Source organism: Cupressus sempervirens, chromosome 3, assembly GCF_028749045.1.
Source record: "Cupressus sempervirens isolate cs-2001-9-10 chromosome 3, ASM2874904v1, whole genome shotgun sequence".
In the NCBI taxonomy this organism is placed as follows: domain Eukaryota; kingdom Viridiplantae; phylum Streptophyta; class Pinopsida; order Cupressales; family Cupressaceae; genus Cupressus; species Cupressus sempervirens.
The window spans coordinates 495,862,893-495,890,741 of record NC_143120.1 but is presented as its reverse complement, the minus strand read 5'-3'; the positions used below and the strand labels follow the sequence as shown (position 1 = coordinate 495,890,741).

Below are 27,849 nucleotides of genomic sequence, written 5' to 3'. Positions count from 1 at the left end.
GGAATTAATGATCCTGCTTTAGACTAAGTTATTGAAAGTTTGCACTGTTTACTGCACTGGTATATTCCACCCTAAAAACTGGATATTAACAACTTGCAAATCTTGGACAATTTTATTCATGGGAGGAATGGCAGTGTCAACAACAATGTGCAAATTCACTTAAAGTTTAAATTCACCTTTGCTAGTTACACTTTGGTTATATTCATGAGTTCACCCTTAATTTTCTTGAATGGAATGCTGAGGAGAATTTGCAAACTATGATGAATAAACTCAATGTAGTTTTCCATTCCTTGTCCATGACTACATAGCGAACATTGTTAGTAGATGAACAAAGCGGTCACCTAATAAACTAAGTTACCGGTTCTAGTTTGATTCCAAGTTCGGAGTTCGAGAACTAGTTTGTACGTTAGTCAAAATTTTGGAAAGGGGTTTGGGTTCATAAGTACAAAAACATGTAAAAATGAATATATTTATATATACATATTTATGAAGCATGAATTCAAATTAGAATGTAGCATAGTAGCATAAACAAATTTAAACAACTAAAAGACCATAAACTTGTAATCATACCATCATATAGTTTAATCAACTTCCACATCAAATATTCTAAACATTAAAAACATCAAGTTCAAGTATCATTGTTTCACATTCATTTTTCAACTGATGGAATGAAAATCTATTACTATTCTAAGTTCTTCAATCTTCATCTTCTTCTCCGATATTACTTGAGCTAAGGCCAATGGGATCAGCAGCAGAAGCAATAATGGTATTGGCATCAAAGTCATCAAAATCATCCATTATAAGCCGAGCAGTGGAAGCTTCTAAGTCCCTAATCTCTGCACCTATATCCCACTTTTTTGTCTCCCCTTCTTTGTATTATTTACTCTTATGCGAAAGAAGGTGCAAGTTGTAATTTTGCCCAAAAAAACAACTTTCCAGCCATCCATGGGGCCCAGTTCGCTGCGGGTTCAAACGTTTTGACTTGGTCACCCCGGGTTCGAACCTGATTGAACCCGCAGGGAAAAAAGAGAACCCTGCCCAAACCAAGTTCAAACTGGACCAGCTCAAACTTCTTATGGTCCGGGGGGGCGGGGGGGAGGTACCACGGTCACTTAGCTAATAACGTAAAGATTGACAAGAATAATTATCCAACACTTAACAATCATGACAAGAACACTATGGATACTAACTAAAACTTCAGTTGTAGGAAAAGTGTAGGGTTACTATCACATTCATTTTGTCAATGTGAGATATATTAAGCAATACAAGCAAAGGTTCTCTACCACCACAAGGAAACTGTTTCTCTATCAATCCTTTCAAGAGAAATTTGTCCATCTTCTGAAGAAGCTGGGGACAAATTCTCAACAAGAGCATGATGATAAGAATCACTCATTTTGATTAGCAATTTCTTCTACTTTTTTCATGTGCTTGTGATTTGCCTTATCCGGTCAACATTAACAAAATGTGTAAGCATTTTGGCAGCATATTACTCACATTCTCAGCTAATCTTGCATTCTCTCATAGAGTTTTTTTATGTTATGCCCTGAGAGGATATATTACCTTTGAAGTCATTATTAGATGCTTTTGTTTCCCAGTAAATCTTTGAAAAACTTATGATTTCCTAAAAAATAGGAAATTACAAGTGGTACAATATTTCCGATTGACCAATGGTAGCCAGATATAATGCTTTAGTCCAGGTATATGGCTAGAAGGTTCAGATATTCTCCCTTTTAATCAAGGTTACACAGAGACCGGGGTACTTGGGTACGTCAAAAACCTTCGTTTGATGTATTTTTATATTTTATAGGAAATCTGAAGATCTGAATCATGACAATGAGTTTTCAAAACAAGAACAATGATAAAGTATGCAGATGTAATATATTGTTTTCAGTTTTAGATTCGCAATATGTTTGTAATAATAATATATGGTAAGGGTTTCGATGCATAACAGAGAAGGCAAACTTTAAACATAAACAGGAAGATCATAAATCATATAACAATGACTTATTGTAAATGATAAACTTCCGACTTGAACAGTGATAAAGTTTACTGTTAATCAGTACTGTATCAAAGTTTCAAATTATTACATATTGAATGAAGCTTGATAAACAGCAAGCTGATACGCAAACAAAAAAAACTGAAACAAATATCAGAAATCTTAAACAAGGTCCTGAAATATGATGCTCTCCACTGAGTACCGAATACCAAGTACCCGGTACTTGGGTATGTGTACCAATACCTAGTACACATCCCAGAGGTATAGTTACATGTACTAATACCCAGCATGCATCCCAGAGGTGTGGGTACAATTACCCATGCAACACACCTTTTAATGTTTTTCATTAAACACTGAACAGGAGCCACTATAACATCCCTTCCAACCATCAATCATAATTCTTTTTTCTAGTATTGTTTTGCAGGCTTTTGGAACCTAGAGAAGAAATCTTAGCATACAAATACGAGGCATCGAGTTTTGGAATAATCCCCCACCATTGTGAAGTTGTGGCCATTTTTTTCCCATTACACATTTTTGCATTATAAACCATTAACCATATGTCAGTGTGTGTTTCTTATTAGAATATTGTAATGTTTCTTTGTGGTCATCTTAGTTAGCCTTTAGTTTATAAAGTAATTTCTATTTTCATCTTAAGGTTACAATTGTTTTTTTTTGAAACATCGTCTTTGTAAATCTATATAAGGAGCATACATCTCCTATGTTTACAACATCAATTCACCATAACATGGTATCAAAGCAGGTCAATGGGATTTCATAAAATTTGACAAAAATTTTATTAAAAAAAATGAGCCTCTTCTGATATGGAATTTTTTTCTAGAAATTTGTTTTTCATTTTTTTTGAATAAAAATCATTGGAAGCATTCTATGAAACTGTTGTGGTCTGTCTTCGAAGATTTTTGCTGAAAATTGCGAGCCTAGTCAAGTGTTTTGATCGCATGATTTCTTGGTTTGAGCAAAGTCTCTGATATCAAGGGCCACATGTTTTTCTTGCATGTGTTGTTTTACCACACGAAGTCTCATGTTTTTCCGTTTGAAGGTTTCTCTAATGGATTTTGATAATTTTTCCTCAAAATATTTGTTGAGTTATAATTATTTTTTCCTCAAAAATTATCTGTTGGATTTTTCTGATTTTCCTTAATAACGAAGCTCTGAATTATTTGATCTGTCTTGGATTCTATTGTCTAGTTTTGATCAATTTTCACCTCAAAATTACATCTAGTTTTTCAAAATTTTCTCCTTAAAAATTGTGGCTTCTTGCAGTTTGTTTTGAGCCGTAGTGGTCATCTACAAAAGTTCTTGCGGAATCATTTGACAGTCTATTTTGGGGCGTAGTCATCTGCAAAAGGGTTTGGTGATATTCCTAGAAATTGTGGTTTCAGTTTCATCTTGGTGTCTCTGGCTACAGGCTATAATATCTTTGTTATCCAAACATCAAATTGGATGGCTTCTTGGTTATTAACATTTTGCAGGTCCAAGATGGTCTCAACAACAATAGAATCTTTTGAAGAATTTGTGCCCAAAAGATAGTAGTTAGATGATGACCATTGTTAATTCCATAACTCCATAATCCTACTGTTCTGATAAAACAGATCGTACAGATCTGATTATAGAAATGATGGCTTTGAAGACCTATAAATATGTTATACTGTCCTCTAGATAACCGGCATCTATCTTAGGTTAATTCTTGTTTGTCTAAACACTAACAAGATTAGTTCACTTAAGTGTTACCTTGTCCAAATTCTAAATAGGCGCTGATTTATAAGAGACAGTCCTGGCCGATCTAGGAAAGGACATGTCCCTTCTAGGGTCATATTCTTTAGTCGCCTTATTTATAGAGGAATGTTTTGTGGATAAAGAGCACACAAAAAATACATTCAAGGCTGCCTCTTTAGCAATCATTACCTCAGCGATTTATATCAGAATATAAAATATTACTTGCAGATCAGTTATCAACGAAGGAAGATTTCATACTTATTAAGAAACAAAACAAGACAATCTCCATTGAAAGAAAGGTATTAGATCAGAGGTAGTTGCAGAATATTATTGAATATTTTCATCAGAGTTTTGTAGAAACTTTACATGGTATCAGAGTCAGGTTGTCGAACCTAGGCTCTGCAAAATTCAGTTATCAAACTTCATATATATCTAGCAACTATTTCCTATCTTCAATGGCATACACAATCAGACCCGAGGACAGGTTTGATGGGAAATAACACTTTGAGGCCTAGAAATTCAGAATCATGATGATTCTTGAAGAGAACGATGTAAGACAATTCGTTGATAAAGCATCCAAACAACTGTCAGTTGAACCTCATAAATCCATCTGGAGCAAAGGAAATAGGAAAGCAATTCAAATCATATTAGATGGAGTGAAAAATGATATCGTACCCATGCTTACAAAACATCAAACTGCATTTGATATGATGAATGCATTACGAAATGCATATGAGGTCAACAATGCAACTAGGGTTTTAGAACTAAAAAAGCAACTAAATCACATTCAAATAAAGAAAAAAGAATCAATAAATTTTTACTTCCTATAGGTTGCCATCATTAGAGATGAACTATCAAGTATAAGAAACATTATTAGTGATACAAAATTAACACTAATGGCTATAGATGGATTACCAGATTCATGGGAGAGTTTTGCACAAGGAATAAGTGTCAAAGATAATCTTCCTAACTTCAACAGACTTAAGAACGATCGTCTTCAAGAAGAATCTAGAAAATTAAAGAAATGAGGGAAACTAAAAATAGAAGATGAAGAACTTCATGTTCTTAATGCTAACTCCTATAAGAGCAAGAAGAAGCATTTCAAGAAGGAAAAGGGAAATCAAAAGAATGGAAAACCCAAAAAAGATTTATCAAAAATAAAGTGTTTCAAATGTGAAAAATTTGGACACTACAAATCAAATTGTCCTGAGAATTCTAAACAACAAGCAAACTGTACAAATGTTATTAGGGAAGACGATACCTATGACCCTGAAAATCATGTATTGTACTCCTCACTATCAAATGAAATTTCAAATAAAGCATGGGTAATTGATAGTGGATCCTCTAGACATATAATGGGATACAAAGAAACACTAGACTCTTTCAGAGAAGGTTAACGGTGAAGTTACCATAGGTGATAATTCAGCACACTCTGTTGAAGGAATTGTAAATTGCACCTTGAAACTAAAATCAGGAAATATTCTTCTTCTCAAAGGTGTACTCTATGTACCAAGAATTAAAAGAAATCTAATCTCAATTACAATGCTTGAAGATGATGGGCATAATGTTGCATTCGTGGATGGCAAAGTATTAACTTGGGCAAAGAACTCCTCAATCAAGAAAGTGAAGTTGATTGGTCAGAGAAAAGGATACTTGTATGAATTGAATACAAAATCTAGTCGACCTATTCAAGCCTTAGTTCAGGAAGCTACAGACATAAACGAAATATGGCACAGAAGATTAGGACATCTAAATTTCAAAACCTTATCAACTATCAAGAAAATAGTTACTGGATTACCTAAACTAAATAAAGGCCACTCAAGCATATGCAAAAGGTGCGCTCTGGGTAAGAACACTAGAAGTCCATTTCATGATAGTACTAAGAAAACAAATAATGTTTTGGAATTAATTCATTTAGATTTATGTAGACTTATGTATGTACCTTCTCTTGGAGGATTCAAGTATTATATCTTGTTCATAGATGACTTATCTAGGAAAACATGGATTTACTTCTTAAAATGCAAAGAATCAGAAGAAATCTTAAAGAGGTTTAAAGAATTCAAAACATTAACTGAAAATCTTTCAGGACATAAAATTAAAACCCTTAGAACTGATAATGGAGAGGAATATACCTCAGACTTGTTTAAAAAGTTTTGTAAAGAATCAGAGATTAAGAGGGAGTACATTGTTCCTTATAATCCTGAACAAAACGAGGTAGCAGAAAGAAAGAATAGGACAATTATAGAAGCTGCTAGAGCTATGATTTTTTATCAAAATCTAGAATATTATCTTTGGGCAGAAGCCTCTTGTACTGTTATATATATTCAAAATAGAAGCCCTCACTCCTACCTTAGAGATAAAACTCCTAAATAAGTATTTACTAAGGTCAAACCCAATATAAGTCATCTTAGGATTTTTGGGTGCCCTGTATATATCCATGTTCCAAAAGAAAAGAGCACCAAGTTAGAACCCTCAGGAAGGAAAGGTATTTTTGTAGGGTATAGTGAAACATCTAAAGCATATAGGATTTTCATACCTGGATAGAAAAGTATTGAACTTAGTAGGGATGTGATTTTTGAAGATCTTGCATTCAAAAGAGCCCTGAGTTCTAAAGAACCTTCTCCTTTATCTAGTTCTGAAAGAAATAGTGACTTTGGGTCCCAGAGGGAGAACTTAGAAGAAATTGAAGATGAAATTCAAAATATGAATCCTAAAGAAACTCAAAATTCAACGAAAAAACCACTTTGGGCCATCAAAATAGTAGAAGAAGCACAAGACTTTGCTGCACCTTCTAGAACAATCAGAGAAAGCAAAAGACCTAAAAGATTTTTTAATTATATTACAAAAATGAGTGATCTATCCAAAACAGAACCAACCAATCTTTCTAATGCTATTAAACATACAGCTTGGAAAGAAGCTATGACAGAAGAATACCAATCTATTATAAAAAATGATGTTTGGGAAATTGTTCCAAGACCTAAAGGAAAATCTGTTATTTCTTCCAAGTGGATATTTAAAATAAAGCATGCTGCTGACGGTAGCATTGAAAAATCTAAAGCTAGATTTGTAGCCAGAGGATTTTCTCAGAAAGAAGGGATTGATTATGAAGAAACCTTTGCTCCTGTTGCCAGATACACCTCCGTAAGAGCAATCTTAGCAATTTTTGCATCGAAGGGATGGAAAGTATATCAAATGGATGTAAAAACAGCATTCCTAAGTGGAAAGATTACAGAAGAAGTATAGCTCAAGCAACTTGAAGGATTTGAAACTCATGATTCTAACATTTTTGTTTGCAAGCTCAAGAAAGCTCTCTATGGGCTTAAACAGACTTCCAGAACCTAGTATGAAAGAATTGATAAGTATCTCACCAGCTTAGGATTCTCCAAAAATGAAGCAAATCCAAATTTATATTATAAAAGAGATAAAGATGATATGGTAATTATGATATTGTATGTTGATGATTTACCAATAACAGGTGATGATCATCTCATAGATCAGTGCAAGAAAGATCTAACTAGAGAATTCAAGATGAAAGATTTGAGACTCCTTCATTACTTCCTAGAACTCGAAGTACGGTAGAATTCTGACAGTATCATACTTAATCAAGAGAAGTATACATCAGACATTTTGAAGAGATTTGGAATGTGGAATTGCAAGCCTATGTCTTCTCCAATGGAGACTAATCTACATAAACTTAGGGAAGCAACAGCAGAATCACCTTCCATAGATTCTACTCTCTACAAAGTACAAATAGATGATTGGGTCCCTTATGTATTTAGTAAATACAAGACAAAACATTTGTTATGCTGTTAATGCCTTAAGTTAATTTATGTGTGAGCCAAAGGAGATTCACCTAGTTGCAGTTAAACACATTATGAGATACTTACAAGGCACTCTTAACTTTGGACTAAAATATGAGAAAGTTGATCTAGATTTGCATGGATTCACTGATTCAGATTGGAGTGGAAGTGTCAAAGACAGGAAAAGTAATTTAGGATGTTGTTTCAATTTAGGATCAGCGATGATATCTTGGATATGCAGAAAGCAGTCTTCAGTAGCTCAAAGCTCCATAGAAGCCGAATACATTGCAGTAGCGATGGCCTCTCGAGAAGCAGTCTAGTTAAGGAAGTTACTTGTGGGATTATTTGGGCAAGCCATGAATCCTACAATTATTCATTGTGATAATCAAAGTTCCATCAAGCTTTCAATGAATCCAATTTTTCATGACAGGTCCTAGCATATTGAAATTCCTTACCATTATGTAAGAGCTATGATAGATAGGATTTCTGTAAAATTAGAATACATTTGCACTGCAAATCAAATAGCAGACATACTCACCAAACCTCTATCCAGAGTGAAGATAGAACACTTCAGAAGGAGAAATGGTTTGGTTGAGTTGTAATCCATTTGTACTCTTTAAATTATTAATAAAGTAATTTTATTTGGTCAGGCTATTGACTGTTATGGGCTCTACCATTTGTATTCATTATTTAAGAGGTGACGATCTCTGAGATAATGAACACTTGTATAAAAGACATTATAAGAGGTGACGATCTCTTAGATAATGTGTTAAACAGTAGAGTTCTACAGTAAGATCTGGATGAGTTCATGACATATTGTGATATAGACATTGCTATAAGTCACAATTTGGATAAAGGAAGAATTTTATTCTTCAGGGTTTATCCTGTGTTCTGGAGATCTTAGCTCAGGAACTTGTGATATAGAAGAGCCAGTATCTATGAATCACAACTTGGATAAATGAAGAATTCAATTATTCTTCAGATTTTATCCTGTATATTGCTTTCATGCAATATCATTATCACTAGTGTAAGTGATAAGTCACATCACAGGTATAGTGATATGACATAAGTATCATATGTTCTATAATACCTCATGTTTGAGGATTCAAATAGATATAGAGTATCATTCTATGCTTATTCATATTATTTGATGATGCTAGATATGTTAATCTCACAGTATGATTATCAAGTTAAGAGGGAGTGTTAATTCCGTAACTTCATAATCCTACTGTTCTGATAAAACAGATCATACAAATCTGATTATAGAAATGATGGCTTTGAAGACCTATAAATATGTTATACTGTCCTCTAGATAACCAGCGTCTATCTTAGGTTAATTCTTGTTTGTCTAAACACTAACAAGATTATTAAGTGTTACCTTGTCCAAATCCTTAAATAGGCGCCGATTTATAAGAGACAGTCCTGGCCGATCTAGGAAAGGACATGTCCCTTCTAGGGTCATGTTCTTTAGTCGCCTTATTTATAGAGGAATGTTTTGTGGATAAAGAGCACACAAAAAATACATTCAAGTCTGCCTCTTTAGCAATCATTACCTCAGCGATTTATATCAGAATATAAAATATTACTTGCAGATCAGTTATCAGCAAAGGAAGATCTCATACTTATTAAGAAACAAAACTAGACAATCTCCATTGAAAGAAAGGTATTAGATCAGAGGTAGTTGCAGAATATTACTGAATATTTTCATCAGAGTTTTGCAGAAATTTTACAACCATTAAGAAAGGGTATTAGAGTATCGCAATTTTTTTTTAATGGTCAACTCAGTACCTTTAGTTTATTAAGTAGTTTCTAATTTCGTCTTTAGTTCACAATTGTTTATTTTAGAAACATCCTCTTTGTAAGTCTATATAAGGTGCTTTCATCTCCTTTTTTTACAACAACATTGATTTATCATAAATGATTGACTAATTTTTTTCAACTTGATGAAACATAGAATCAGATGTCCCAGTTTTAGGTTCAACCCAAATTATTACATTGATGCATTCCAAGGACTTCCTTGTATTACTGCTTGCACAAGTAGTAACTTCCATGACAGACCTACAAGCATCACTTTCACTCCTGGTGTTCACTGGAAACATGTCAGCAATTATTTCCTAAGTTTCTGTCCATTCTTCTTCTCATATATTTTTGAATGCTAACCATGAACCCTATGTCCACTCATGTTTCCCCTAAATAATGGCTATTTTTTTCAAGATGCTAGATTTTTGAGAAATATTAAAAAGCATAGAATCCGATGTTTTAGTTTCAAATTCAACTCAAATTATAACCTTGATGAGTTTTAAGGACTTGCTTGTTAAATTGTTTGCACCAGTAAAAATTTCAATGGCAAGGCTACAAGCATCACTCTCATTCCAAGTGTCCAGAGACAAGGCAACATTTTTTTCCTAATTATTGTCTCACTGATTCCATTTTTTAAATCATCATGGGCCTTGGGGACACCAATTTTTCCATGGTGATTGAGCACCTTCTCTTAAAACTTAATCCTGTAGTGGAGACTAATGCAATAGAGGAAGAATTAAGAAATAGAATAGTGCATCTTACTAGACCTTTCAATAGGAAACAGAATGATGAATGCTTTATAAGTGATTTTTTGAGTTTGTCAGCCCCTTGTTTGTACTTTTACTGAGTATTCTCAAGGCGGTGAAATGGACTACAGTGTGCTTATTACAAAATAATAAATCAAATTGAAGATCACTAACCTTCCAACATTGCTATTCCTCTTTGAACATCAGATGAACGACGTGAATGTACAAGTGCCCATGACAACCTCATGATGGTGTCACTCATATCTGAATCTTTTGAGAGTCCAGCTCCTTTTCCAGCAGCTTCACGTTCACAGGTCTGCTTGTGTACAAAGAACCCATTATTGAAAAATACAAGTTTGAAAACAATCCAAAAAAAAATCATTCCAGTATTTCTATTATTATAACATGCTTCAGTAAAGGGCCCATAAAATGCACATTCCAGATGGATAAGCAAGAGAAAAAATTGCAAAAGACACATGGTGTAATTCTTTGTTGGATAAAATACAAACCAACAAGCTATGCCAGGACAACAATAACTCAGAAAAAATATTCATGTGGATATGACACTTGTTTTATTGTGTGAAATACATTTTTTCAAGAATAATTTTGTTTCTCCTATAAAACAGAGAAAAATCTATGGAGCCAATAACAATCATTTACATCATAATATGATCGGAAAACCATGGAGCCAATAACAGTCATTTACATCATACTATGATGAGGAAACTATTTCTCTCAAGCATGCAGACAATGATAAGCTTACAAATATTACAAAGGATTGAGAAGCATTGTTTAGATTCAATATTTATTTTACTTAGTTCGAGGCTACAAGCCTACTTTGGTGTAAAGCATAGTCAAGCTCTTAACCAAGGCAGACTTTTGAAGAAGAAATCATGAAGAACACATATATTGTCTGAATGCCAATAATGCTCTGCACTTTGCCTGTACTCCAAACAAACAGGATAGATGCCAGACTACTGTACATATAGACGTTGCAAGGTACCATTACATAAAATCTTCAGATATTTACTTTATTAAAAATAAATTGAGCTTCTACAAAATGGAGCCAAAGAAAGTGTAGAGTTTTGAAGAAATTATTTCTTGGCTAATCTGGATGTTATGGACCTTGAAACAAGAATCAAGCTGCAAACCCAACAAGGAGCTAGATAGCTACGTAGACAAATTTGTCACTGACCAAAACTAGACTTCAATAAACATGGATGTGATGTTTAAAAGGCAGATGCACTAAACATTTATGAAAAGATATCAGTCCAATCAAGCAACTATGTGTGGCAAATCACATTGAGAATGAATGGAAAGATCGCAAAAAATGATGAAGCTTGAGGAAAAGGAATATGCACATCCAAATTCAGCATCCATATATGTAATTATCCATTTCTGTCTGCGAATAATAGAATCCGTTGAAATTGTTTTACAAAAACTTATGCATTCATATTTACTTGTGTGAGTGTTTTATAGCTTCAGGAGCTATTTTCTCTTAATTAAAGGCAGCCTTCTTGTTCTGAATATAATGAAATGAAATGTTTTTCAAGACACCTCAAGTAGTTTGTTGCATCATTTTCAAAAGACGTTGTAGGGTTAAGACAAGTTTGTAAAGAAGGTATTTGATTTGTGAGATAGATGAAGAGACATATTTGCTTCAAAGAGATCGATATTCAGAAGAATTTTCTATTGTTTTTATAATCACGTCAAAAGAAGAAACATATCTATTGTTGTACAAGACTTGCCCAGTGTAAGGCCTGATTGTTGTATACAGAATTTTGCACTTCTTTATCTGATACATAAGAGATTATTTACTGGGTTTTTCTCCCTCGAGGAGGGGGGTTTTCCCAGGGTAAACATTGTGTTCATTGTCTTTTGGATTGTTTTTCTCTGGTTGCTTATATTTCCATTTCTAAAAACTAACATGCTATTAGACTGGGTTCAAGATACCTGATCAGATTTAATTCTCAATGAAGTTCAATTTGGCATCTAGGACCTGAACATTCACATCTACTATGAAGCTCTTATCATATCATACAGAACAGCGTGAGAAAAAGATCCATTCACAATATACACAATCGACTCCAGGGTTGCGGACACCATACATCATCAGGGATCGTAAAGGACACACAGATCTAAGTATAGCAACTATCATTTGGAATGTCTCCCAGTTTGCTCATGGCTGTGTAGCCTCTGGCTCTTGCCACTCACCAATCAGAGCCCTTCTCCACCTACAGTTTCTGAGTTCTGCCAGCACCATTTGGAACTAAATTAGGACCTCAAAAGGAAGCGAAAGTCGAATATGCTATATATATATGAAATACGGCGTATTTCGAGATCTCAATCTTTGGGTGCAAAAATCAGGAAAGAACAATTGGTGGATTGTGAAGAAGATAGGACAATAAAGAGATAAGTATTTCATACCCTTGAATATGCTTCTAGCATTGGTATTTCTATTCAGGATAGATTGATCCTATGAACTATTAATAATCTCTCTAAAATGGTTCCAGGATGGATCAAGGATCATAAGAATGATGAAAGATTGCATTCAAGGGAGGAAGAACTTTATGCATCTTGTGAGGAAGTCACGAAGGCTGAAGAATCGAGAACAGCTTGCTGTCATAAGGCTGAGTTGGTGGCACATAACTGGAGACTTATCTCGATGAAGAAGAACCTATTCAGATTGTCTTGTGATCAATTTCTTCTTAAGAGGAGGAAATGCCATACAGAGGGAGTTACATCCCAAGAATTCAAGGCACGAGTTGAGAGTTGAGGGCTTTAATGTTCTAAGATCAATAGAGCGGAGTTCACTTCCAGAGAAATTCTTTGCAATCTCTCAGGCAGGACTCGAAAGAGTTCTGTGAAGAAGTGAAGATGTCAACTAAGTAAGTTGCAGTGTTGCAGGGTCAAGTGCTGAAGTCCTCGAAAAAAAATTCATCTACAAAGAACAGGATTACACAGCCAATCTGGATTTGACATTGGTAGCTCCACAAACTTACCCGGAATAGGGTGATCTGGGATGAAATAAAGGAAGACAATCCTGGACTCTAGTATGTCAGAAATTCTGCAGGTGTGTGTTGAAAATTGTTCCTCTTAGGCAAGCATTGCAGGCAATCTTGACCAAGGAGGTCAGCAGATTGATGCAAGTGTTTGGAGATTCATAAGGAGTCACATCATCATGAATATTTTTTGTCATGTATATTTCTCTGTGAGAGAGAAATATGAGGTAAAAGCCCTTGTAATGTATATTTATCTGTGAGAGAAAAATATGTGGTGAAAGCACTTGCAGTGCATATTTCTCTATGAGAGAAATATGAGGTGAAAGCCATTCTAGTGTATATTTCCCTGAGACAGAAATATGAGGTAGCTTAGGGTGAAAGCCCTTGTTCATCTCTAAGACTGAGATGAGACATCATATTGAGAGACTCCATGATGACATCAGGTTGAGAGATTCTACGATGAACCTTTGAGCTTTCCACAAATGGTTGTAGCCATTGTGGCCTCATGTTGACAGACTCCATGATGTAGATATTTAGAAAATATCTCCATAGCTAAGAGGGAGTGTTAGTGTTTTATAGCTTCAAGAGCGATTTCTCTTAGCTAAAGGCAGATTGGCCTTCATATTCTAAACAAAATCAAACGAAATGTTTTTCAAGACAACTCAAGTAGTGTGTTGCTTCATTTTCAAGACCTCAAGGGTCAAGATTGTTAGTGTTTTTTCACTGCATGAGAGATCATTCTCACTTGTATGTTTTATTGATTCTCTGCTTTGCACCTTTGGGAGCTTCTGTCAAATTGTCCAATTGTATTTCCTTCGTATCTGCTACCACTATTCTTGGGTCTTTATTCCAGAGGCTAAATGTTTTCCTGTGGGATGAAACAATTTCATTTATTATCAAACTACGGTCAGCATTATAGTAATGGTGTGTAAATAGCTGGAAACTGAATCTGTAATCACTGTCATTTGTTAATTGTATTATGCATTCCTTCTTCATTTGGGTATAAGAATGACATGGCATCATGGTCCCATCCTATTCCAAGCAGATAGTGTTTATGATTCATAGTGATTAGTCTGGCATCTTAACTGTTGTGTACATGGCTTATGCTTTAAAGAGTCACATCTTTGGATACCTCTGAAGACTACAGAGAGTCTTCAAGTTTGTCAACATTCAGAATTTGAAGGGCTTCATGTTTGCATATTAAAGAGTTATTTTGTAACTGCTGCAGACATGGCCTTTGAGTCACTAAATTCAATAAAGATTCATCTCCTTGTAATAATTATATATTCGGCAGGATCGTGCTCAAGTTTTCTTCTTCTCAGTGGCTATGAAAGATATGTGCATTGTTCTGAGATACTGAGTTTCTTGCAGGTGACTGTTAGCGTTCATCTTATATAATTGTTTGTGTGTATATCTTTCAAGTATTATACTGTTTCATCATGAGTTTCTTGCAGGTGCATATTATATGGCGTAACATCAGAACTGCCTGAAGACATTCTCTTGGCGGTGTCTTGACTTCTGCAGTTTTCTCGTATTGTGAGATCATAGGGAATTCTGAGTGAGGAAAATCAGTGTGAAGCAAAGCTATCACCGTGTTTGTTGCAGGCATCATTTGTGAATGATCAGTGCATGGTCATTTTGATGTGTAAATCATTTTGTCTTGAGCATCTGTGAGGCTCAGTGAAGAAGTGATTCTTCTGATAAAGCTTGTGAGGTTTGTATTGAGTTCCATTGATTATTCAATAAAGGAGAACTTTTGGTGTGGCTGGGTTTTTCCCACGAGTAGGAGGGATTTCCAGGGCATACCTAGTGTTATTGTGTTTTTTATTTATCTACATTTTATTTTACGAAGGGTCAAGGCAACAAAGGGTCAAGACGATGAAGTGTCAAGACAAGTTCACAAAGAAGCATTCAGTTTGTGAGATAGATATACAGACATATTTGCTTCAAGGAGATCAATATTCAGAAGAAATCTTTATTGTTTTCGTATTCATGTCAAGAGAAGAGACATATCTATTGTTGTATGTGACTTTCCCTGTATAAGGCCTGATTTTGTATATTCTGCACTTTCTAATCTGATATGTAAGAGATTATTTGTTGGGCTTTTCTCCCTCAAAGAGGATTTTCCTAGGGTAAACATTGTGCTCATTGCCTTATCATTATGTATTGCTTTTTCTGATTTCTTACATTTCTGTCCTAAAAAATAACAACTTGTACCTTTTCAGAGATTTCTTTTACAAACTTAGGTTTCTAGTTAATCTAAAACAATCTGTAAAGTTAAATTTCTGATTTGCATAGGCAGCAATCTATAGCACAACGGTAAGCTGTGACATCTAGGAGGTCTTCAGCTCGAGTCTACTTGAACCTAACAAATAATAATAATTAATCTCAACAAGTAATCATTTTTTTATTTTTTTTACATGGAGGTGTCCCCGCAACCTAGGCCAGCGATGACCAGCGGTTGATGCGAGCTAGGGCAAGACTAGTCCCCCATGGGTGAGATCAGCCATCCACAAGATGTCTCACCTCTTAATCCTGGGAGAAGCTTGAACCCGAGATTATGGGGAACTACCCATGACCTCAAGCCAACTCATCTACCCATGCAAGCTAAGTAAGAATTAACTAATCTCAGCTTCAGCTCATTACCCATCATAAAAAAATCTGATTTACATATTGTTTTCAAGAATCTACAATTTTATGCGTTGCTCAAAATGCACTGATGTTTTTTCAGTAGGCTGCATTCATGTACATAAATAATATACCTTTTAGTCTTGGAATTAGCCATTGTCAAAAATAACATAGAACTTACCATGTAGAATTTGGAGAATTAGTAGGGTCGCGCAACTGCTATTTCATCACACATGTGATGGAATGCTTTATATTTAAGTGTTTGAAATGTCCATTTTTATATTGAATAGGTATGATGAAGCAATTGATTGTTTACCATTCATGATAACTTTGTAATTATTGACAATAGATATGATACTATAACAAAAAACAAGTTGGAAAAGACAAAATTCTCTGAATGCACTATTCTTGCAAAGTTCAATGCGTTAGCTGTTCTTGCAAATGTTAATATTTTAAGAATTTTACAAGCACAAAATCACATAAACATCAAACAATAGGAAAAATATGTTTGCTCATATAGATATGTAAAAATAATAGAGGTGGGCAAAAGGTCACATAAATATCAAGAAAGAAGAAAAATATTTGAGATTATTAATATGAAATAGAAAAAAGCGCAAATGGCTGCCAAGATCTTTGTTCTCCTCAGACTTATCAATCTGTCCACAGGCCATGGGTCCCATTTCGGTTTGAACTGGGTTCGTAGTGTCGAGCCAGTTCACTGTATGTCCAGGCAATACTGGATCCAACCTATTGGACCAGTCTTGTCGAGCCCAAGCAGATCTGAACGAATTTGCAACCCAAAATGTGCCACCAGCTGAACCCAGGCCGAATTTGGAATTATTTTTATTTTTTAAAGTGTATTTTCTTTGCAAAAAGTGCATTTTGAACCCTTGGCCCTAATTTTGCCCATTGAAAATACCAAAAAGGCAAAGCCTGTCTCTATGCTATTTTGAATGAAAAACAAAAACATTTTGCTCCATTACTAAACTTAATTATTTGTTTTTCATTGCACAAAGAGAGTTAAAAATTGGTCGTTGAAAGCTCCAAGCTGGTTTGCAGTGCTATTACTAAGCTGGTTTGTAGTGCTACTATAGTGTTGGTTTGTTTGCAAAGAGATTGTAGAGGAAGATTTCTTCAAAAGAGATAAGTTTTTTTATTGTTTTTGTTTTTGTTTTTTTCCTTACATTTTTTTTTTAACAAATGAACTCTCTAGTTTTGTCTTGAAAATTTTTCTTTTTGGTTTGTGCCTATCCATGTTGTCTATAAAATATATTCTGTTAGGTATTAAAATGGCAACTGCTTCTAGCTCTGAGAGCCAACCTTGCTTCAAAACAAACTCACATTCTCTCCTTTGGGAATATGTGCAAACAGTACACCAACTTCAAGGTGAAGGAGGTTCCACTTGGACTTATGGTCATTGCAAAGCACAATAACTGAGAGAAAGCACATTTGTGCTTTATCCCTCAAAAAGGCATCAAACTCTCGACAAGCCAAAAGGTAAAGGCCTCCTTATAGAGGAACAAGTATTGGCATATATTGAAGAGCAAGCAAAAGTAGATCAAGCAGCAATGAAACAAGCTACAAGTGCTCATCCTTTGCTAAAGACTAAGAAAGGATCAGAGGCCTCTCTATCACCTTCCAGTCTTGAACCTACAGAGGGCCATCCATTTTTGTCTATGATTGAAGAACAACTTGTGACACATAAGAGATAGGGACTATTGGAAACAGCATTTCACAGTTGTTATGGTCTATGATTGAAGAACAACCTGTGACACATAAGAGATCAAAGGGACCATTGGAAATGGCATTTCATAGTTGTTAAGGTAAATTGATGTTGTATTAGACAGGGACAAGTCCTAAACCACCATGGCTAAGGGTAAATGACTAGGCAAGCAAGAGTACGTTGGACAACCATGAGCTAACTAGTTAAGTTATATCATTAAATAAGCATTAACAAATTCGTTACCTTCATAATTTGAGAACATTTTGTTGCTTATGCCATGTTTTAATAGAACAACACCAAGATACCTAGGTATACTCTTTACATGTACCCACATATATATATGTATATGTGAGTAAGTCAATTAAGAGGCATATGCCTATTTTAAACGTATACATAAAATACATATGCTTAGGATTTACACACATATGCATGTATGTGTATATACACCTATGAGTATAGCTAATACGATGATGTCCTTGTATTAGAACATTAAGAGATTGGAGATATTATTATTCTTTCTCCTTGGCGATAGCTTTATTATTTTTCCTTGAGTGGCCACCTTGCATATTTCTCTTATTCCATCAGACTTTATATTTGAGTAATGGCTCATCATAAATTATTCATATTTGAATTGATGGTCTTGTGAGCGCCTTGCCACCTCAGAACTTTCTTGTGTAACTAAGCATGCATGCGGGAGCTTTTCTTGCATATCTACGCTCACCCGCAATGAGAGATTATTATCATTGCTTCTCACCTCTTCGGTCTGCAATACTCAAGTTCTATTCGTGCCAAGAATCATTCTTGTTTTGCCATAGTTTATGATTCTATCTAAAGCCAATGAGTGATCACCAACATTGCTCTAGAGAGCCATGTATGGGACTAGATACCCAACATCAATATACAGGACAATAACATAAGTATAGATTGCACAGGAGAGTCGGCCTACTCAACTCCGCTTGGTTATTTTTGCAAGTCGAGCTATACATCTCACTAGGTCATGCATTATAATCTGAACTTCTTTGCATCTTTCTGAAATTATGTATTTGAATTAGTCAATTTCCTATAAAGGAATGCTTCATTATTCTTCATAGTCCATAATTAGAAATGCTTTTTTGCTTGTGTATTCCTTTTGTTGTTCCCTCTGGAACTCATATAATTAAGGAGACATCATGCAAGAAATGTTCATGAAAGCATATCGAGTATGATCATGCATTCTTAATAAGTCTCTATCAAATGTGCTAGCTCGTACAAGGGTATTGTCAATATACTCCTTGAGATGAGTGCAGTGCCTGTATAATAATGGACTAATCTGAAAAGAGTTATAATTCGCATTTATAATGCTATAGGCCCAGGTCGAACATAATGCATTGGCTATGAATATAAAATGTTTCAATGCTCTTATGAAAGTCAAGTATTATGAATCTTTTGGTTTAGCCATAGCCCCAAGTCGGGTAGTATGCATGGTTCTGAATATATATAATGTTAAGGCAAGTCACCCCAAACATTCATCTAGGAGGACCAGCATGGTCGAGATTAAGGGTGTGTATTGATATTCATCTTCGTTACCCAAGTTCGCCGATTTCGCCCAAGAACCATGCTTGGGTTTGAACCAGTTCGAAATATGGGTTTGATTTGACCTAGGTTCAATCAAGGTTCAAATTTCTCTGGGCCAGTTTGAACCCACAATTCCAAATTTGAACCCGAGCAAATTTTGGCTGCCTAGATCGAATTTGGGATGAATTTGGGCAAATCTTATATCTTTTGAGTTCCGGTTGCCCTAAAAGGTAAATGTAAGTAGGTTATTTTGGCTTCTAACATCATTTGTGGTGTGCAAATAGGTGATTTTGTGAGCAACTAGGTGATTGAGCAAAAGACGTTTGTGCAAGTTGGAGTTTACATCATATGATTTTATGATACTCTATGCTTCTAGGCTTCATAGATATGTATATATATAATTTTTACACTTTTTTGTATGAACGAACCCAAAACCCTTTCCAAAATTTTGTCGTACCAGCGAACCGGTTCTTTGAACCCGTATTTCAAACCGAACTCAAACCAGTAACTAAGATATTTATTAAACCACGGGTACGTCCCTACATGATGAGGGAAAGAACGATCAATAACAAATAAGCAAGTAATAAAAAGAGTTAAAATTGAGTCAGCTCTTGGTAGTTCAATATTTGGATCTTGTTGCCTAGTCAAGCAGTGGGTTGATACTCTAATGCTAGGATGCTCAATGGCTGGATAGGGTGTCCCATGTCTATTCCAGGTAGGGAGAGTCTTTCTCAGTTGAGTTTGCAATATCAAGTTTCGTTTAATCAATTATCTTCTTTTTAGTCACTTGATTATAGTTGTTGGTTCTCTTCCATCCGAATATGTAAGTAGCTGTAAAACTATCTTCATGTGAGTATATAAAGTATCTTTATTTCCAATAGGTAATGGTTAGTAATGATGGCAATTAAATATGTATTGCACTATTGGTTAAATGCTCTTCCAAATGTTGGTTAAGAAATTTTAGTTAATCTGTTATAAACATTGATCCCTTTCTTATGAACATATGAATAACTACTATAATTGCCTTCTCATGCTCATCAATAAAAAAGTACCATGCTTAATGATATGATGATTGTTAGCAAAGGCCCGAGAAAAGGGGATTTTACATATGGTATCAAAGCTCTAGATTCGACACTGAACCTTGGGCCCAACACTATTGCAAGGGAGCGAAAAATATGTTGAATGATACAAAATGAATATTTATTTTGTAAAACTAAATATTTTACAATGTAAGCTGGAAAATCACACCAAAGATCATCCAGAATAGTCAGGAAGGGATGAGATAATGGTGTGGTCCATATGAATTGGACAGATGGATAAATTTGCAATATCATAAAGATGAATCAGAATGACAATTATCATAATTTGGAAGTCGAGCAGTGGGTGATCGGGCACACAGTGTCCATTGGAAATCCCTAGCCAAGGTAGGCTTAGTGGTAAGATTGTTGTTATGATCGCTAGAGGTCAGAGTGCTAGTAGTTAGAAGACAGGTATGTATAAGTACAACATACTGGATAGTCAGAGTGCTTGCAATGACCTACTCATTTAATGAGTACCACATATCAAATGGTATGTATGAGTGATTTAATTTCTATGACCAAATTATGATCTAGAGCATGATAGTTGAGGAATTGGAAATTATCTTTGCTCTTTTATATTGAACACTAGTATGAGAATTGAACTAAAAATATTATAAGTGTCTACATGAGTGTGACAAGAACATGAAATAGAATATCCTAAAACATTATCAATTCAAAGTGAAGCCGAAGTGAGCTCAGGTATGGTAGAGTAAACACAGGTATGTGTGTTTCATTTTTGATCTTATGGTGTTGTGTAAAAATTTTTCTGAAGCATTAAAATAAACGAATGATAGACCTTGATCTTGACCATGGCTTAGATTTTGATTCAAATTTCAAATGAGAAGATTTCATGATATATATATATATATATATATATATAGTATTTGGAATATTCTTTAGTGTTTAAAATTGTAAAATTCATCAAGGACGATGAAAGGGGGCGAAGGGGGGGGGTATTGTTACATCCCAATTTTTGGCTTAATTCAAAAATATTCATATAGCAGTTGAGGTTTCAAGTGAAGTCAATTGACAGGTAAAATTAGTTATGATCACGTGAAATGGCAAGATGGTTAATCATTTTATTTTAATATAAAGATGACATGTTGGTTAATTGTTATAATTCATATGAAGATGACATGTTAGTTAATCGTATGATGTTATTATATTGTTATATTGAAACCTTGGAAAGTGGGTTATTCATCATAAATTCATGGGAAGTGAAATGGTGATTAGCTGTTATGATGGTTTATGAATAATAACTTGCTATAGTAATTGTGATTATATTGGGGAATACGATATTATTGTGAGGAATTTCTTTCTTTGCAAGAGTACGTCAAAGGGGGGAAAGCATTGCCAAAAAGGAATTGGGCACATGGGGCACCACCTATCATTGGGCAATAGGTACGAGTCCTAAACCACCATGGCTAAGGGTAAAGGGCTAGGCAAGCAAAAGTGTATGTTGGATGACCATGAACTAACCAATCAACTTATATAATTAAAAAAGCATTAACAAATTTGTTACCTTCATAATTCGAGAACCTTTTGTTGCTTATGGCATACTAGAATGACACCAAGATACCTAGGTATATTCTTACATGTACCCTTACCCACATATATATGTATATGTGCATAAGTTAATTAAGAGGTATGTGCCTATTTTGAACGTATACATAAAATACATATGTTTATGATTTATGAATATATGCACGTATGTGTATATACATCTATGAGTATAGCTAAGTACGATGATGTCCTTGTATTAGAACATTAAGAGATTGGATTATTATTCTTTCTCGTTGGCAATAGCTTTATTATTTTGGCTAGAGCGGCCACCTTGCATATTTCTCTTATTACATCGAACTTTATATTTGAGTAATGGCTCATCATACATTATTCATACTTGAACCAGTGGCCTTGTGAGCGCCTTGCCACCTTAGAACTTTCTTGTGTAACTAAGCATGCACACGGGAGCTTTTCTTGCATATCTATGCTCACCCATGGTGAGGGATTATTATCATTGCTTCTCACCTCTTCGGTCTACAACACTCAAGTTTCATTTGTGTCGAGAACCATTCTTGTTTTCCATAGTTTTTGATTCTATCTAAAGCCAGTGAGTAATCATCGGCATTGCTCTAAAGAGTCATGTATGGGACTAGATACCCAACATCCATATACAGGACGATATCATAAGTCTAGATTGCACAAGAGAGACAACCTACTCAGCTTCACCTGGTTATTTTTGCAAGTCGAGCTATACCTCTCACCAAGTCATGCATTATAATCTAAACTTCTTTGCATCCTTCCAAAATTATACATTTCAATTATCGATTTCCTATCAAGGAATGATTCAATATTCTTCATAGTCCAGAATTTGGAATGCTTTTCAGCCTGCGTATTCCTTTTGTTGTTCCCTCTGGAACTGATATAATTAAGGAGCCACCATGTTAATAGCAAAAAATGTTCATGAAAGCATATCGAGTATGATCATGCATTCTTAATAAATCTCTGTCAAATGTGCTCGAGATGAGTGACGCACCTGTATAATAATGAACTAATCTGAAAAGAGTTATAATTCACATTTATAATGCCATAGGCCCAAGTCGGGCATAATGCATTGGCTATGAATATAAAATGTTTCAGTACTCTTATGAAAGTCAAGTATTATGAATCTTTTGGTGAAGCCATAGATCCAAGTCGGGCAGTATGCATGGCTGTGAATATATATAATGTTAAGGCAAATCACCCCAGACATTCATCCAGGAAGACCAGCATAGTTGAGATGAAGGGTGTGCATTGATATTCATTAAACCACGGGTACATCGCTGTACGATAAGGGAAAGAACAATCAATGCCAAATAAGCAAGTAATCAAAAGAGTTTAAATTGAGTCAATTCATGATCGATCAATGTTTAGATCTTGTTGTCTAGTCAAGCAGTGGGTTGATACTCTAATACTAGGATGCTTCGTGGCTAGACAGCGTGTCAAAAAGAGTTTAAATTGAGTCAGCTCATGATCGATCAATGTTTACATCTTGTTGTCTAGTCAAGCGGTGGGTTGATACTCTAATACTAGGATGCTCTATGGCTGGACAAGGTATCCCATGTCCATTCAGGGTAGGGAGGGCCTTTCTCAGTTGAGATTGTGTGGGGATACTTAAGGGTCCGCAGTTGGGAGGTTAAGCCCCAAACAATTCTTCTCCTCTGCATCAAATACCAAGACTTGCACAAGATAGAGTTATGGTATGCATTCAAATATTTGCTAGAAACATGTATTTTAATTTTATGAATTTGCAATATCAAGATTGAAGATATATTAGATGGTTAATATCATTTAATCAGTTATCTTATTTTCAGTTACTTGGTTATAGTCGTTGGTTCTCTTCCATCCAAATATGTAAGTAGTTGTAAAACTATCTTCATGTGAGTTTATAATGTAAAGTATCTTTATTTCCACTAAGTAATGGTTAGTAATGATGACAGTTATATATGTATTGCATTGTGGGTTAAATGCTCTTCCAAATGTTGGTTAAGGAAATTCAATTAATCTATTATAACTGTTGATCGCTTTCTTATGAACATGTAAAATAACTACTATAATTTCCTTCTCATGCTCATGAATAAGAAAAGTAATTTTGCTTAGTGCTATGATTATTGTTAGCAAAGGCCCGGGAAAAGGGGATTTTAGAAGCCCTCCCAATATCTGTAGAACTTTTGATCAAAAATCATCACAAGATGTCCAACCAGATTTTGGATAGCAGAGATATCGGTCCCTGTAGCCAAAGACACACACCAAGAACAACTTCGATGATTTTGTGGATAGATACACAAACCCTCCAAACTTTTGCAAAATAGCACAATGCACCAAAATAGATTACAAAAGCTCGCCATTTTTGAAGAAAAGATCACCAAACCTAAGATTACACACATCATCATTATTTTTGGAAAAAATGGTAAAAATCCACAAAGGAATCCCACACAACTTTGTGAATTACAAAATCTAGAAAGAATTATTGAGGACAAAATCAAAAAAGCAAATAGATAGCTGGCACAAAATTTGAGACATGGATCAGCATACAAAACACCGTTTTTTAGGAAAAAAAATCAGTAAAACTTTATTAAAACCAAAGAGCTCTCTTTGACAAGAGCAAATCCTTATTATTTGAGGAAAAAATTATAAAACTGAAATAATTTCTTCTAAGGGACAAAATTATTAAAAACCAACAAAAAAAGTTTAAAGGGAAAAGGAAAACAATTACGGAAACCCGTTAGAAATTTTTTAAGGGAAAAAAAATATGAAAACCCATAAAAAATATGAGGTGAAAATAATTAAGAAAACCCATCAGAACTTTTTAAGGGAAAAGTTTAAGAAAACCAATTAGAGAAACCTTCATGCAGAAAAACATGAGGCCTCATGTGGTAAAATAGCACATGAAAGCATCGTGCAACTCACAAAAAGCACATGCAAGTATATGTAAAGTGCTTGCAACCCTAAAAATCAGAAATTTTTGCTCAAACCAGGAAATTGCACGACCAAAACCTTCAACCAAGCTCACGATTTTTAGCAAAAATCTTTCAAGACAAATTACAGATTTTTCTGCCTCCAACAATTTTATTTTAAAAAATTGAAAACAAAAATCCAAATCAGAAGAGGCTCAATTTTTTCTTAAAAAATTTGCTAAGTTTTATGATATCCCATTGACCTACTTTAATGTCATGTTATGGTAAATCAATATTATATTAAATAGAAGAAATGAAAGCTCCATATATAGATTTACAAAGATGATGTTTCTATTATGAAACAATCATGAACTAAAGACGAAAAATAGAAACTACCTAATAAACTAAAGACTAAGATGACCCTTAAAGAATGTGATGTCCCCTTCTCGAGCAAGGATCTAACAAATAGATAAATACAATTAAAGGAATACAATATAATAAATAATAATCAATATGATGATAAATAGTTGAATTAAAATAATAATGATAACATTAATAAATAAATATGTTATTAATATTAGGCAGGAGCCTACAAATACAACAATAAATTGTGAACCTTTCATCTGGGAGGTCTTGGGTTCAAGTCTACTCAAGCTTAATACATAATAATAATTAATGTCAACGATGGATGACTTGATCACTCTATACACAGCACGATTCAGTGTCTTGAGTGGAGAAGACAATTCTCCATTTATCTGCAATGTTATACACATCTTTCGCAATGCACATCTAGTCTAATGATGTATACAGTTCAAACTCTTTCTTCAGATCAGATATGAATGATTGTCAATGCAGTCATATGCACATAACATAAAAAAAATTAATAATTCATATTCAGCGATAGCATTAGAGATGGCTTCTAACTGCAGCACAATAAAACGAGCTCAATACATATCATTGAACATGCCTAGTAGATATTATTAAACCGTAACAATTAATAAGAACAACAAATAGGGAATTAGAAGGGTTACAGTGATAACTGCTTATAATTAAATCAATGAAAAATAGATCACTATGAGGGGGAATTAGATTAGAAAATGGCAGTGATTAAGTCAACCATTTAAAGAAAAGTCAAATAATTAGTATGAAAAGACATCTGTTTTAACTGCTCCCAGGTACAAGATATAAAATGAAGTTCAATTTCATTTCATACGGGATCATAGGAGGAGAATTACATAAATTAGAACATCAATCAAACAGTAAAAACATTGAACAACTAGTCCTCCAATTCATTGTTCCAAATGGTTGAGTTCATCATCAATCTTTTATCTTCTTTTTTCTTCATGGGATCACTCAATAGGGGCACTTAGCTTAGTATGGAAATTAGTTGTACATAGAACAAACTCAATATTAGTAAAGGCCCCAATTTGGTGCAAGCACATCAAGACGAATTCGGCAGCATCATATATCTTTGTGACGAGTATTTCGTGAACAACAGCATAACACTATAAGGGGTAATATAATACATTTGGATATTTATAACAATATAATTCATTTTGTAAATGGATTATCCCATTTTATAAGATCTAATAATAAGGGACATTATAACTTTGAAAGTTTGGCATTGTTCCTTTAAGACAGCAAACTATGTCAAATTAAGATCTGAAAATATATTGTGTAGAACACCAAAGTTTAGGTTCACCACATATTTAATATTAAATTGAATAAGATGATTTTATCATAGCATTCTCAATACATACAGATCTCACAAACCAAGCTCTCTAAGTTTGTAACATTGCATATAAAGGAATCCATTAGAACCTTCAATAAAATCCCAAAGTTCATAAACATAATCATTGGATTGTGGGAATTGAAGAAATCTTAAAAGGGGCATTACAAAGAAACATTACAATAATTTTAATAACAATGAGGGTAGAGAGGTTTCCGATAAATTAATAGCTAAATGTGTCTATGCCAATGGATTAACATTCAATATTGTTCAATCACCATATTGGCAAAAAATAGTGGGATCAATGAATGTGGTTCTTGAGAGGTACAATGGCCTAGGCTATGTGTATGAAAAGGTTCTTTTTTGCCTTATTGGACAAAGTGGTGAAACATGCAATGGACTCCTTAAAACCCATCAAGGATTGATGGGTCGACACAAGGTTCATCATATTTGAAGGACAGAAACATGCAAGAAATTCATCGTTGATTAATGTTTTGCAATGTCCCCTAACAGGCAATGTTTTTTAAAAGTGATGGATTTTGACGAACAAGTGAAAAATAATGCATTTACTATTAATAATACATGCCAAGCCATTAAGGAAGTGAGCCCTTGAAATATTTTTTATTAGAAAAACAATTTTTGAAGGGGCCCTGAAACCCGAATACATAGCTTTTGCAAGGCTAGGCAGCTTGCTATATAACCGAAAGATATGCATTAAGTTCTACAAAGAACAAACAGGACATAGAAACAACAAAACACGGACCAAAAAGGGGGATACTGACATCTCATCACCCCCACACACCCTGGCTGGTGGTCAAAAGAAATAAGCTCATGATAACAAAGAAGAAAGGCAAAAGAATTAAGATTTCCCCTTAGGCCCCGACTTATGGACAAAAGGAGAAGATTTGGATGGAAACTTCTTTGAATGTTTTCCTTTTACCGTAATCCGTCACGTTATGTTCTCATCATAAAATAAATTATTAATCAAACTATTGTTGATGGGCCGATTGATCTAGTTTATCTCGGACCCATTTTTGTTTTGTTTCCGTAAGTTGGTATAGCCATCAGCTATCTTTGTACACCCTCGGCAAGGTTTTCCCAACGAGTATTTAAGCACGGCTTATTGGTAGTCATTAGGTATGTGGTTTTGATTATTTTCTTTGTCCTATGAATTCCTATTGGCATTCTTTGTTGTTCGCCATTTCGAAGTGAAAAACCTTCCCTATTTGGCTCCTGCAGTTTCGGTGGTATTCATCCCTCACCCTATTCCATTGCATGTAATACTTTGCTCGGATCTGGCAATTTGGAGCACATCTTTTGGCAATTATTAATTGAAGGTTGTTCGTGCTCAAATCTCCATTCTTGTTTGGCATTGTCTGATGAATTCAGGATTAATAGTTTAAAGTGCAGATCTGAAATCATTCCTTCTTTCGTACCCCATCTGCTTCTCACAACACTCCTTGCAACTCTCCTTGCAACTACCATTACTCAATTGTACGGCCTCCAAGCTAAGTCGTAGTGCCTTCCAACCAATCATACAGCCTCCATATACTTACCGTACGGCCTCCATACATATATCGTACAACTTCATTCATTGTTGCCCCCACTACCGTACAGCCTCT

General features: G+C 34.7%; 1 protein-coding gene across 1 annotated transcript in view; it reads right to left on the bottom strand.

Annotated features, from left to right (window-relative positions):
* Positions 1–27,849, bottom strand: part of LOC149567352 (mitochondrial fission 1 protein A-like) — a 45,194-nt gene that overhangs the window by 6,984 nt on the left and 10,361 nt on the right. Inside the window, exon 2 of the mRNA XM_089820530.1 lies at positions 10,251–10,392. Within this exon, the coding sequence (XP_089676656.1) occupies positions 10,251–10,392 (142 nt within the window). The remainder of the gene's footprint in view (positions 1–10,250; positions 10,393–27,849) is intronic.